Source organism: Alligator sinensis, unplaced genomic scaffold (genome assembly GCF_000455745.1).
Source record: "Alligator sinensis unplaced genomic scaffold, ASM45574v1 scaffold566_1, whole genome shotgun sequence".
NCBI classification, from domain to species: Eukaryota; Metazoa; Chordata; order Crocodylia; family Alligatoridae; genus Alligator; species Alligator sinensis.
This window is the reverse complement of record NW_005842017.1, coordinates 2591062-2604540: the sequence shown is the minus strand read 5'-3', so window position 1 is coordinate 2604540 and position 13479 is coordinate 2591062. Positions and strand designations below refer to the sequence as shown.

The 13479-nt window shown below is 43.3% G+C and overlaps 1 protein-coding gene across 5 annotated transcripts in view; it reads right to left on the bottom strand.

The window, feature by feature from the left end:
* Nucleotides 1-13479, bottom strand: part of FAM126B (family with sequence similarity 126 member B) — an 88756-nt gene that overhangs the window by 48978 nt on the left and 26299 nt on the right. For all 5 annotated transcript variants that reach the window (XM_006022094.3, XM_025202187.1, XM_025202183.1 and 2 more), the window contains one exon: nt 7460-7567. Coding sequence is in view for 4 of the 5 variants with exons in the window: in XM_025202187.1 (XP_025057972.1) it covers nt 7460-7567 (108 nt within the window). In the remaining variant the exon portion in view is untranslated. The remainder of the gene's footprint in view (nt 1-7459; nt 7568-13479) is intronic.

Genomic DNA, 13479 nt, shown 5'->3' with positions numbered 1-13479 from the left:
GAAGCTTTTTCTTCAAAAGAAGGCTGCTTCTTCATTCAGAGCTCATGCACTGTTCTATGTAGCTGATCTGAAAGCAGCACCCTTTTAAATAAAAAAGTCACAGCAAAAAGAACACTTTAGTGGTCCCACAAAACTGGTTGGTGAGGCTCTGTACGCCCATAGTTACTTCACAAACCCACATATCATCTTTACTGGGGGCTCAGGAATATAATCCCACAAAATATCCATGTTTTACTACAACAATATATGTAAAAGGGTAGAGAATTTAGCACAGCCCCTTTTTCCTTTACCCTAAGCCAAATGAAATGGCTAAATATAATAATAAATAGAAATAGAAAAGTAATATATTTGGATATTGTATCTGCCTAATTTTTTAGCCTTTAGAGAGCTTGTGTTTTCAAACTTTCTTAGCATTCACAAGAAGTAGAAATTTCCTTTGTTTTAGTTAAGATCGGACTTCTTGCATAAAATGAAGAAACTAATCCTCATTCTGTCAGGACAAAATGTACCAGGGTAAAAGGAGTCTTCAGTCTGTGGTCTGAATTCAATGCAGGTTAATAGTGATGCCAAGTTATTACCATCCCAAAAGAGCTGTAATCTCAATTAAATGAATTATGGTTTGATATCAAATCTCCAGAAACTAATGCCTATATCCACAAAGGTATTGCCATGGCTTGATGCTACCGAAGTAAGGAGGAGTTAGAATCCTAGGTACCCAAATAGATCTGAGCCTATCCATCTGCATCAAGAATACCAACACCATTGCTGGCAGTCTGAAGGGATAGATCAAGTATCATTGGCAGGGAGATTGGTATAGCTCAGTTGCTGAGGTTACAATCTTTTGGCCAATTTACCACTTTTGCAAATATATAGATCAATCAAAGGAAGTCTTTCCTTTTCCAATGCCATCTCTATGGCATTTCTCACTAGCACTTTTTCTTCCACATAAAGGTGACACTGATATTTTGAATCCCTACATCATCCACTAACCTGATCAACTGCATCTAAAATACACAAAAAACCCATGCATAAATAGGCAACTGGAAATTTATACAAATTGAAACAGACCCTAAAGCCAGCTTCCAAGAGATGTATTAAACCAAATTTGACTTGCTGCCATAAAAGTCTTTCCTCTCCTGCTCCATTAAAATATTCTAAGGGAGTTGATGTGCTTAAGAGAGCTAGTACAAACACAGATGACCAGGTTTCATTATTAATAGTAATACTAAAAGGACATAGTTACCATGCCTTTTATTTGACAAATCTCAAAGCAATTACTTTAGACCCAACATCTTTGTGAGGTAGCCAGCTTCTCTACTTGGTGGTACTTAGAAGCTCTGCAGTACCTGTTGTAATCTGCAGAGAAGCAGCTGACTTGGAGGTAAAATGAGATTGTCGTCTGTCAGTTCACAGCAATACTATGCAACAGCTTAGGGCAGAAAATTAGGAAAAATCTCTTTACAACTGAAACTGCAGTGAAAGCTTAGGGAAAGTTCAGAACATCATGCCTGGCAATCCTAGGTTCTTACAAAAACAGCAAGAGACTAAAATGTGGCTTTGTTCCCTTTAAAATCCAGAAGGCTTATAAACAAAAATATTAAAATGATGTTTAAAAAAAAAACTTCACACATTTTAATATTTCTTTTTTCCTCCTCAGTGACCACACTCCTGGCTGCACATCCATGGTGTAGAGGCTAGATCCACTTACCAGGAAGCTGAGGTTAAGGGGGTGGGGTGAGGGAGGAGCTCAATATCATAAGCAGCAACTGGAACAAATTTGCCACATGCCGTGTTCTGTTCTTCAAGAGGTCAATGTAGACTGCGGCAAAAGGCTCAGAGCTACCCATAAAAGAAGAGGTGCAGTCAGCTGTCTGGACAACAGAACTATTATAAGAAAACATATTGGGGATGCTGCTACTACTGACAGCTCCTTATTTACAATTCAAAGGCACAGAAGGAGTGGAAGAGAGAGGAGGTATTTATAAAAAGCACCTTGATCAAAAGGTGAAGCCACCAAGCAAAAGTTCAAAGCTCATTGCAAGACACCTACTACTGCTCACCCTCAGCTTCCCTCTGGATTTACCTACTCAAATCTGCCCTCCACATATACTCTGCCTAAACAGTTTTCCTTAACTTCTAACCCCTGTACTGCGACTTCTCTTCCCTTTTAAAGAAAGGGGTCCTAAGTTCATTTGCTACAGGTGACCTATACAGGAGCATTATTACACTAATAACCCTTTCAGAAGCTGCTGCTTCAGGAGTGAATTCAAAGAACTATGTGCAGATCTGACATATGGAGAGATCATCAGTTCGTGCTCTGCAGGATGAAGGCATCAAAACAAGCAAGCAAAACACCCTCCTCCACAATCCCTCATGTATTCTTCAACAGAGGAGAAAACAAAGCAAAAGATATATACACGTCTGGGACCTGTATCAGAACTAGACCAAGTGGTAGGCCAGCATGAAAGAGAGGACCAGGGGCTTTTTCCAGGGAGCGGGCAAGCAACAGGCCCTCTTTCCACCAAAAATCGAATCGACGGAAGCGCCTGACCCATAAGTTACAGAACCTGCACAGGCAAGCAGCGGCGGGCTGGGACATAAGGGAGGCCATGAGGGAGGTGAAGGCCCACCTCAGTGCCTGGTACCGGAAGGAGGCCAGGGAAAAGATCACCCAGGCAAGGGCCTGGGTGGAGGAGGGGAAGGAGCGATCTGCTTACTTCTCCAGGCTGAAGAAAAGCAAGGAGAAGGTCATGACGTGCCTGAGGGACAGAGAAGGAACAGAGCACCAGTTGAAGAACAGCATGCTGGTTACAGCAGCCACCTTCTACTAGGAGCTCTACGTAGAGAAGCTGGTGGACCCGGAGGCCATGCAGCCGTGCCTGCGAAGCCTCACCTAGACCCTCGGGAAGGATGAGCAGCAGCCCTCAACAGGACCCTCTGGAGTTTCAAGAACAGCAAGACTCCTGGGTTGGATGGCCTGCCCAAGGAGTTTTACCTGACCTCGTAGGATCTGGTGGGCCCCGACCTGCTGAAGCTCTTCCAAAAATGCCTGCAGGAGGGCCGACTGGGAGTGGGGATGAAGGGGGGCCTCATGCCCATCCTGTACAAGAAAGGTCTGAGGGAGAAGTTGAAGAGCTGGAGGCCAATCACCCCCCTGAACTTCAACTACAAGCTGCTGCCCAAAGTTTTGGCTGAGCAATTTAAATCTGTCCTAGGTGCAGTCATCCACAAGGACCAGTCATATGGGGTGCCAGGACACCAGATCCAAGGAGCCCTGGTGCAACTGAGATGCATGCTCCAGCTGGAGAGGGAGAGAGGGCGGAGCATCGCTGTCCTAAACTGGGACCTGGAGAAGGCCTATGATATAGAGTGCCCCACCAGTTCCTGTTCCAGATGGTAGAGTGGATGGGAGTCCCCCTGACCTTCATCGGCTGGATCAGGACCCTCTAAATGGAAGTGAGCAGAGAAGCGTAGATCAACATTTTCCCAAGCGCCTGGATCACAGCGGAGTCAGGGGTCCGGCACAGCTGCCCGTTCTCCCCGATCCCGTTCATCTGCGCCATCAAGCCCCTGGCCCAGCACCCGAGGCAGGACCCAGGGATCCGCGGAGTCCACATTCCAGGTAGCAGCAACCGAGAGGCCAAGGTCTTGGCCTACATGGACAGCTTGATCATCCTGTGCTGGAACAAGTGGGTGGTAGAGAGAGCCCTGGGGCACACACAGGTATACAAGGTGGTAGCGGTGGCCCAGCTCAGTGTGAATTAGAGCACCTGCTTTACTGTGGGTGAACTCAGGGACCTGGAGTCCCTGGGGGTCTCTGTCCCCCGCGAAGGGGTCAGAATCCTCAGATAGAGTTTGACCCCGAGCTCAGTGGCAGAACAGCATGGGGGAAGACTGAGGCAAAGATAAAGCAGAGACTGAGCCTGTGGCACATGCACTCCCTTTCCATTGGGGGGGACGGGGGGACGGGGGGACGGACGGACACGACACAGGACAAGAGGTTCAGGGGCAGGGGCATGCCAGACATCCTCCTGTTCCTGTGGGCCAAGTATACGAGCCAGATCTGCAAGCTAGCAACAGGCACAGAATCCAACACCACTTGCCTGGTGAGATTTTGCAGGGCACACCCTGAGACACTGGGGGGGTGTTCACCCCGACCAACCACAGACTGTGGATCATGGGCTCACTGTCGTTCTATGAGATCCTAAACCAGTGCCACAGCTTGCATGGCCTGCAGAGCACAGGCCCCGCAACCATATGAAGATCCAGGAGACAGCAAGGCTGTGGGACATCTCATCGCCCAGGGACCTGCTCCCAGGCAACGCATGCCAGGCCATGTGGGAGCGCATCGACCACAAGAACTTGCACAAAGATCACAAGGACCTGAACTGGCATAGAGAGGGTCAGCTGGGGAGACCCACCTGCCACGGAGCCACCGAGATGATCGACCACCTCCTTTGACTCTGCACCTGCACCAAGGAGGTATGGAAGAGGGTGAAGCAGCTCTGCAAAGTGGTGACCAGCATCAACCGGCTAACCGGAGAAGCAGCACTGTATGGGGAATGTGTCAGCCCATTTCGACCAGCTGGCATCCTGCATTAGGAGCGCCCTGTGGAAGGCCAGGAACCTCCTGTTGTACAGGCACACGGATGTAGAGTTAGTAGGCTGTGTGAAAATGGCTCCGAGCAATCTGTGGACTTACTACCAGAAATCGGTAGTGGAGAATTCTCATTAAAAATTTAGGCGACTGTGGTGTCAATGCCTATACAGTCAGATGGGTTCTGGCGGGCCACTCCCAGAGTGGTGGTGGATGGGTCATTTTTGACCTGGAGGGATATGGACAGTGGGGTTCCCCAAGGCTCAGTCCTCGGGCCCACACTGTTCAACATCTTCATCAGCGACTTGGATGAGGGGGTGGAAAGCACCTTGTTCAAATTTGCGGATGACACTAAGATGTGGGGAGAAGTGGGCATGCTAGAGGAGAGGGACAGGCTACAACTAGATCTGGACAGGTTACAGAGGTGGGCGGATGAGAATAGGATGGGTTTCAATACTGACAAATGCAAGGTATTACACCTGGGGAGGGAGAACAAGCAGCATACCTACAGGCTGGGAAACTCCCTTCTCGTCAGCACAGAGGCAGAAAAGAATCTTGGAGTCATTATTGATTCCAAGATCAACATGGGCCGCTAATGCGGGGACACGGTCAGGAAGGCTAACCGCACCTCGTCATGCATCCACAGATGCATCACGAGCAGGGCCAAGGAGGTGATCCTCCCCCTCTATGCAACACTGGTCAGGCCGCAGTTGGAGTACTGCATCCAGTTGTGGGCGCTGCACTTCAGGAGGGATGTGGCCAGCATTGAGAGGGTCCAGAGGAGGGCCACTCGCATGATCAGGGGGCAACAGGGCAGGCCCTATGAAGAGAGGCTATGGGACCTGAACCTGTTCAGCCTCCACAAAGAAGGCTGAGAGGGGATCTGGTGGCTATCTGTGAACTTGCCAAGGGGGACCAGCAGGCAGTGGGAGAGTCCCTGTTCCCCCATGCACTACCGGGAGTAACAAGGAATAACGGCCATAAGTTGACTGAGAGTAGATTCAGGCTAGACATCAGGAAGCACTACTTCACAGTCAGGGCAGCTAAGAGCTGGAACCAACTTCCAAGGGAAGTGGTGCTCACTCCTACCCTGGGGGTGTTCAAAAGGAAGCTAGACAAATCACCTAACCAGGGTCGTTTGACCCCCAGCATTCTTTCCTGGCCATGGCAGGGGGTCAGACTTGATGATCTGCTCAGGTCCCTTCCGACCCTACCAACTATGAAACTAGGATGGAGAGGACACGGCCAAAGCCATCTGGCACAGAAACACATGGCACAGGATCTTCCAACTTCCCACTAGTGGGGAAGGGGGCGGTGATAGCGAGGAAGAGGAAGAAACCAATGGAACTGAGGACAGCGACAGCAGCAGCGGGTCCTCCAGTGGGAGTTGGAGTGACAGCAATACGGACGAGGAGTCAACTGAGACTGTGACCCTGCAAGTGGGGTGGGGATGGAGGAAAGAAGTGCCTGGTCTGAGAGACCAGAGTTTGTGTGTGTATATAGCATGCAGCATGGATACTGTAACAGGTCTGGTTGGCCAGTGGGCCTTCGTATGGGTGCACAGGTACGTTTTTTTGTAACGAGTTATGGGGGGGGGGGGGGGGGGGGGGGGGGGAGACCCTGCCAAAATGCTGCTTAAAAGCATTTATGGAGTACCTGTGCTAAAACTTGCAGCATTTAAAAAAAAAAAAAAAAAAGTAGAATGCATCAATTCTGGATTAACTAAATCTATGCAAATGACAACAAGTATGTTTATTTCAAGGTCAGTGTTTTCAAGTTTGCTCCTCACTTCCATGTGCTCAGAGAGCAGGATCTGATAGTAAGAAAGGAGGAAAGAACTGCAGGGGGAAGAAGTTGGGAGGAGGCAGAGGGCAAAGCAGCTACCTGATTTATTTTCCCTGCTGTAGCAGTGGAAAGGGGACAAATTCAAAGCAAACCTCCAATAATTAGATTCCATGCCTGGAAAACTGTAACAGATTTATACATTTCCCATATATAGAATCTAATTATTCAGGGGCTGTCTTATATGTAAGTAAATATAGTATTTAAAAAATGAGAAGGGAATAATACGAGTGCTGTCATTACTCCTGTAAAGACTTATGTGCTTACTTAACTCTGCACAAGTACTATTTCTCAAGTATTTCACTGCTAGTATTTGCACGAGTTTTGTCTAAAGTATGAGAAGAGAGAAAAACAAAGAAAAGGGATTAATTGTTTCTATTTTGCTCTTAACACAAAAATATGTTGAAGTTCAAATCAGGAATTATGGGTAATTCCTGTCACATTTTCACAGGATGTTAACTGGGCGATCATAATGGTTCATTCTGATATTAACCCACAAGCTCTTTGAATTCAATGGGAAGACTAATTGTTCCTACTTTATCAAACTGTCAACATAGATGCATGATTTCAAAACCAATTTTTTCAGAACCATAAGACCAATTTCTAAATAGGATTTCTCATGATTGTTAACCCAGGGCAGTAAGTTACCCTGTAATCAAGTCCTACATACACAAACTCTTCAGGGTGGGTGGGGTATGTTTAAAGCATTTCTAAACTACATAGTATATTTACCAATTAATGTAACAACAAGATTCACTAAAGCAAATGGCCTATTTCAACAAAAACATTTTCTACAATCAATCAATCGGTGTTCTATTAATAAGAAACAGTTACTATGTAATGTAGGCTTTGGAAACAAGGATATCAAAATCTGTCATTTTCAAATAGGTTTTAAAATTACATAATAATTTGTATGAGGCTGGGGAAAAAAGGTTAAAGACATCATGGGAAACAAAATAAGCTATGGCTCAGTTTACTCTGAAAGGTATAAAATTTTGCTATTCATACACAATGTCCTACCTTATCTTTGTTTAAAGAAGTCAGTTCTCCAAAGAAGGAAGAGGGGGATGAATACAGCAGTTCTTCAATCTGGAATGCATTTGCCAAGCCTTCAAGTATTTCCCAGTTCTGTGAAAGATGAAAACCAATAATCTATGATAAACAAAAGCAACAGAAGAAATGTTTTTGTAGAGTGAACACCACACTTCAGGAAAAGAGTGTCATGCAAACTGTTGAACTTACCAGCTAAAATAGTGCTAACACCAATTGGATAAAAAATTACCCAAACCCCTCACAAGAAGATAACATGTAACAAGGGAGAAAGGGAGAGTAGGGTTGGGGTGATGTTGTACAAGAACTTTTAAATAGTATATTTTTAAAGGGATTACATTCAATTTTTTTTTTCTTCACATAGACCAATATTCATTTGGGTCTGTTCAAGGAATTAAAAAGATGATTATCCAAATGTAACACAGGCCCAAGTGCACAAAAAACGTAAATGTTTTGCTACTCACTCTTCTCTCCCCTGCCCCCCCTAATTATTGTTTACATTTATCTATTTAAAAATTTTCAGAATGTGGTTCTCTCTTGTGGGCATACTCACATCTATCAATTGTCATTAAGAACCATAACACATTCTAAAACCTGTACGGTTAAAATAGTCTGCCCCCAAAACTTGAAATCTGATCTACAGAAAAGAACTCATGACTATACAGAGCCTTATTAAAAATCAAAGGGATTCTGTAAAAGGACAGGATTTGCACTGATCTGATTGGAAGATTAGGCCAAACCAGTTAGGGCCTCTCATTTATCTGTATTATACAGCAACTGCTAATATAATTAAAATACTTGCAGTTTTCTAGAATTAAGTAAAAGTATTTTTAAAGTATGTGAATTGCTGTAATGTAAATATTTATTCATAAGATACAAAATTTCACACACAAATCAGTACTGAGAATGATTTACATACAGCAAACAGTGTAACTGTCTTTAAAAACAAGCAAAAATCCATCTTATCAACTTATGGCCAAGGAAGACTCCTTCCACCTGTGTTCAAAATCATTTTAGATTGGAAGCTTTTACTGAGATCTCAAAAATGAGCAAGAGCTCTCTTCCAACACTGCAAAGACTAAAAAAAAGAATAGGTCAGCTAAGCATAAAGAGCAAACAGGACCATTTATTTAGAGAATCAAAAGAACAAAGCACGCAGAAATATGCTTTAAACATTTCTGTACACTGCAGTGACCAGAAGCTTATGAGAGCTGGTGGCAGGGCTCCAATGTGACAACCAACATGTGCACTTTCAAATGCTACACTGAGCACTAAATGCTAGTATGTTAAGTAATAACATATTCTAGATCAGTGGTTTTCAACCTTTTTTCATTTGCAGACCTCTAAAAAATTTCAAATGGAGGTACAGACCTCTTTGAATTGTAAGTGTGGGTATTCACATACTTCTGATTGATCAAAGCCATCTTTCTTGGACCCCCTTAGACAGTCTGCGGACACCCCGGGGTTCATGGACCAGAGATTGAAAACCACTGTTCTACACAGAAAGATTCAGATTAAATCAGCAATGAGTACTCAAAGCAAGATGATCAATGGTGAAATATGGAGAATCAAATGGCTATCAAGAGCAGGATATATGAGATGTGTTGTTAGCACAGTTAGGTTTATAGTGGAAATACAGTAGAAAGGACAGCACTACAGATGCAGTGAAACTGATAAATTTGAACATTCAGCTACTCATGTCAAAATTTAAATTTGACATATATAGAAAGAAAATATGTTAAATTGTTGAAAGGTGGTAATAAAAAAAGATTAATGCAGAAATTCATAGAGAAGACTCCCAAAAGCACAATAATCAATACATTTCAGGCTTTAAATTCTGACCCCTGGATGGTGAAATAAGTTACACAGCAACCAAATGGTCAATGGAACACTGTAGCTGAAAGACTGCAAAGAAGAGCATGTGTAAATTATTGTTCAGTCTGTAAACAATCTTTGGCCTATAAACACCCCACAGAAATAACAATCACCCACAGCATTATTACTGAAGTGCATTGTTTAAGTACTGCCTTTCAGTAACTTATGAAACAACCTTTTGAGTTTCGTTCAGCACTTTACATAGAAATGGTTTGTGAATGTACTTCCACTGGGTTTTAAAACTGTACAGTGGATAATGCATCCATTCTTGGCATGGAACAGATGGTATTTTTAGTTAAAACTGATAAAAGCAAAAAGTTACTAGATTTCTCTGTCTGGGGTATTTTTGGTTTTGTTTTGAGGCACACACCAAAAACAAGTACTGAAAGGTCATCAGCAAGCAAACTAGTTTTATTTCTTAAAAATAAATTTTGGACAACAACAATCTTTTAAAAATTAGGGGGAAAAAAGCAAATGGTGCGAGAACACAAACAGAGATTTATATTCTTATTTAAACTGCTTGGTCTGGTATTCATTTGGTTTTGTGCCAGATGTGTGTTAGATATGCTTTTTTTAATTCAAAAGCTAAATTTGATTAAGTTAAAAGAAAATATCAGCTCCCCAAATAAAAAGAGAAAGAAAATACTACAATAAGTGTGTGTGTGGGGGGGTAATCTTAGCCTGCTCTACTGTATGATCTACTCATTTTTCACTTACTAAAACTTCTATATGCTACTTCACATGCTTTATTGCATCAATAACTTGGTTGTCTTGACACTTTTAGGGCATAACTGACAAGGTGTGTATGTTAACAAAGATCAAGATTGTTACCACAGATACAGAGTAATAACCAGGACAACTGACAAATAGCCTTCTTTTTGTGTGTCAATGTCATACCACAATCAAGAAAAAAAATGGAAACATAACTTTCTTGCTTCTCCTGTTAACATTTTAAATAAACACTTTCACAAAATCAACAAAGACTATTTGGGTATCATCATAAAGTTTATGGTTTTGTTCAATATCTTCATCAATACCCTCAAGATGGGATGGAGTACACCCTCAACAAGACTGCAGATAACACCAAGCTGTGGGGAGTAGTAGATAAGCTGGAGGGTAGGGCTAGAATTCAGAGAGACCTAGGCAAATTGGAGGATTGGACCAAAAGGAATCTCATGAGGTTCAATAAGGACAAGTGCAAAGTCCTGTACTTAAGATGGAACAATCCCATGCACCAGTACACTGCCTGGCTAAGCAGCAGCTCTGTAGAAAAGGATCTGGGGGTTACAGTGGACAATAAGCTGAATATGAGCCAACTGTGTGCTCTTGTTGTACAGGCTAATGGCATACTGGGCTGCATTAGGAGGAGCACAGCCAGCAGATCAAAGGAAGTGATTGTAGGAGCCCAGGCTGACAGCAGGGGCGGGTTACAAGCTAGTGCTGAGCACGGGGAAAAGCGGCCCCTCACTTGCCCTGTGCCCAGTGTCCCGCACTGTAGCTGCTTGCAGCCCACATGGGGCTGCCTGTGCCAGCTCAGGACAGCCCCGCGTGGGCTGTGAGTGACTGCAGCAGGGAGCTCTGGCCATGGGGTGGGCAAGGGGCCACTTTTCCCCGTGCTCAACACCAGCTTCTTCCCTGACAGTGAGCAGGGGGTCAGGGCTGTGCCCTGCCTCCCCTCCCCTCCCCTCCCCTGCCTGTACTGCGGGACTGGGGGGCACTGGGAGCCAGCAAGAGCATGGGGCCTGCACCGGTGTCCCAGGGCCAGGGCCAGTGCCAGCAGGGCCCAGAGCAGGGTGGCAGTAGCATGGGCAGCCGGCATGCCAGAATGCATTCTCTAATAAACCAAGCTTCTGCTGACCTGACCTAAAGTTTGCTGCGTGTGTTTACCACAACACACCTTTCAAGGGGCAGGGCTACCCATGCAGCCCTCAACAGCCTGCCAAAACTGGGTAACCAGCCCTCTACCCGAAATAATTGCCCATCCCTGTACTAGGAAGAACTCTCTCACTAGGAGGGTAGTAAAGTATCAGAACAGGTTACTCAGAGAAGTGGTGGAATTTCCTTCCTTGGAGGTTTTTTTAAGACCCAGATAGATGAAGCCTTGGCTGGGATGATCTAATTGGGGATGGTCCTGCTTCAAGCAGGGGGTTGGAATAGATGACCTCCTGAGGTCCCTTCAAACCCTAATTTTCTAAGGTTCTATGATTAATTCCTGCAGATAAAAATAATGGGCACCAACACTTACATAATTTTTATTTCTCTCTACACGCATCATCTCTTCCTCTCACCATTCTTCCTTTAGTCATTTGAAATGTAGCTATAGATTGCTAGATACTAGATGCATTCAACAACAGAGGCAGCTTCGTTCTTTGTTGGACAGAGGGCCCTGTATGATCCATTATCTATTACAAAGGAATTTGCCAAGTGTTTTGGATCCATTAGATAAAAGGTTGCAAATGTAAGATAAAGTAAATATTATTTGTGCATTTCATTTCTTAGTTGGAGTATCAGAATTAAGTGGAGCAAATAATAAACTACAAATCTCACATAAAACTTTCTAGATAGTTAAATCCAAACTTTACTAAGAATCTATATACATTTTGTTACAAAATAAGGAAAAACAAACATACAAGCAGTATGAAAAATAAAATAGTGTGCATTTTATACGACACAGGATATTAGTAAGTTTAATATGCCACAACCTGACTCGTGCCACAACCTGGCAGCCAACTGTCACATTGAATGTAATATTTGAATGTTTGTAATAGTTGCCCATTAGCCAGTTCAGGAAGAAGACAAGATTCATCTTCTTATCTAGGACATTGTTTTGGCCTACATGCGGAAGGTCCTGACTTTGCTCAAAGTCTTAACTCTTGAATTTTATCTTTAGAGGCCTTTAACAAAGTTAACCTAAAAATGACCCTTAAGCAAAAATCCCGAGAAATCAAACCCTAGGAGCCTTTGAAAAAATTGAAAAGAAAGGTCACTTGCAGTGCTATGGAAGTTCCCCAAAGTAATTAAAATGGTCAAGAAAATAAACTGATTACCAAGCAAAAGAATCTGTTGAGTAAGATCCGAGCCCAAATTTGGGAGTAGTGACAAGTTTGGGTAGGAGGGGCCCCAAGATGGCAATTCACTCAATAAAAACTGTAACCTACTGTCCCAATTTGGAGGTAACCTCACTTGCAGAACAACAAAGGAAGAATCACAAGTGTAGGCCGGATCAGACTGATCACCTGAATCACCCTCTCCATGAACACGAATCTCTTAAGTCACACTGAAGCTGCAGAGCACCTGAAAGGGACTGAAAGAAGGGGACTTGTTCCTATCACTGCTGAGACCAACCCTAAAACCATAACTAAAGAATGAAGGTATACCTCGGGATTTGGTTTCTCGGAATTCTAGGATTGTAAGTATATTATGAAAAATAATAGCTGTTTTTGTAATACTAATTCTTATAGCACTGTTTGGGAAGGAAGTGCATTTGGAGCATTGTTTCTGATATATGTAGTTATTGCGTTCTTAATATTTGTGGTATTTCTTAAAGCCAAGCAGTGTTATATGCGTAGCAAAGAATTTAAAAATAAAATTGTGTTGTATGAATTAAGAGTGTAATCATTGTGAAATCGTGCAAGTAGCTAAAAATTTCTCCAGCCAGTGCATCAAACGAATCAGTAAGTTGTGTGGGATTTTCTCTATTCCATAACCCACTAGACACACCAACCCTCCATGTCCCAGTACCAAGCCGCGGCCTGTTGGTTGGGAACCTCTGCTCTAGATTCTCAGTGCACAGGAACTATTATTAAGTAGCTCATTCCTCTTTGAAAGTGAATAGCAACAATAAAAATTGTATACAAAGTGCTAGAGGTCAGAAAGTCATGCAGTTTCCTTGTCTAAAAGGATCTTTCTTCTAAATGAAATTCTCCTCTATGTCTGCTTAGGAAAAAAATTCTAACTTCAAAAGGTCCCTCCCCTAAAAGTGCTTTTTCCTATTTTCATGGCTTTCTTCCAAAAATGTTACTATATATTTTCAAATCTCAAAAAGGTTATATTCATTAACATCTGAAATATAGACCATAGGCTGCATCAATAAATCTTTCAAGAATGCAGCAGTA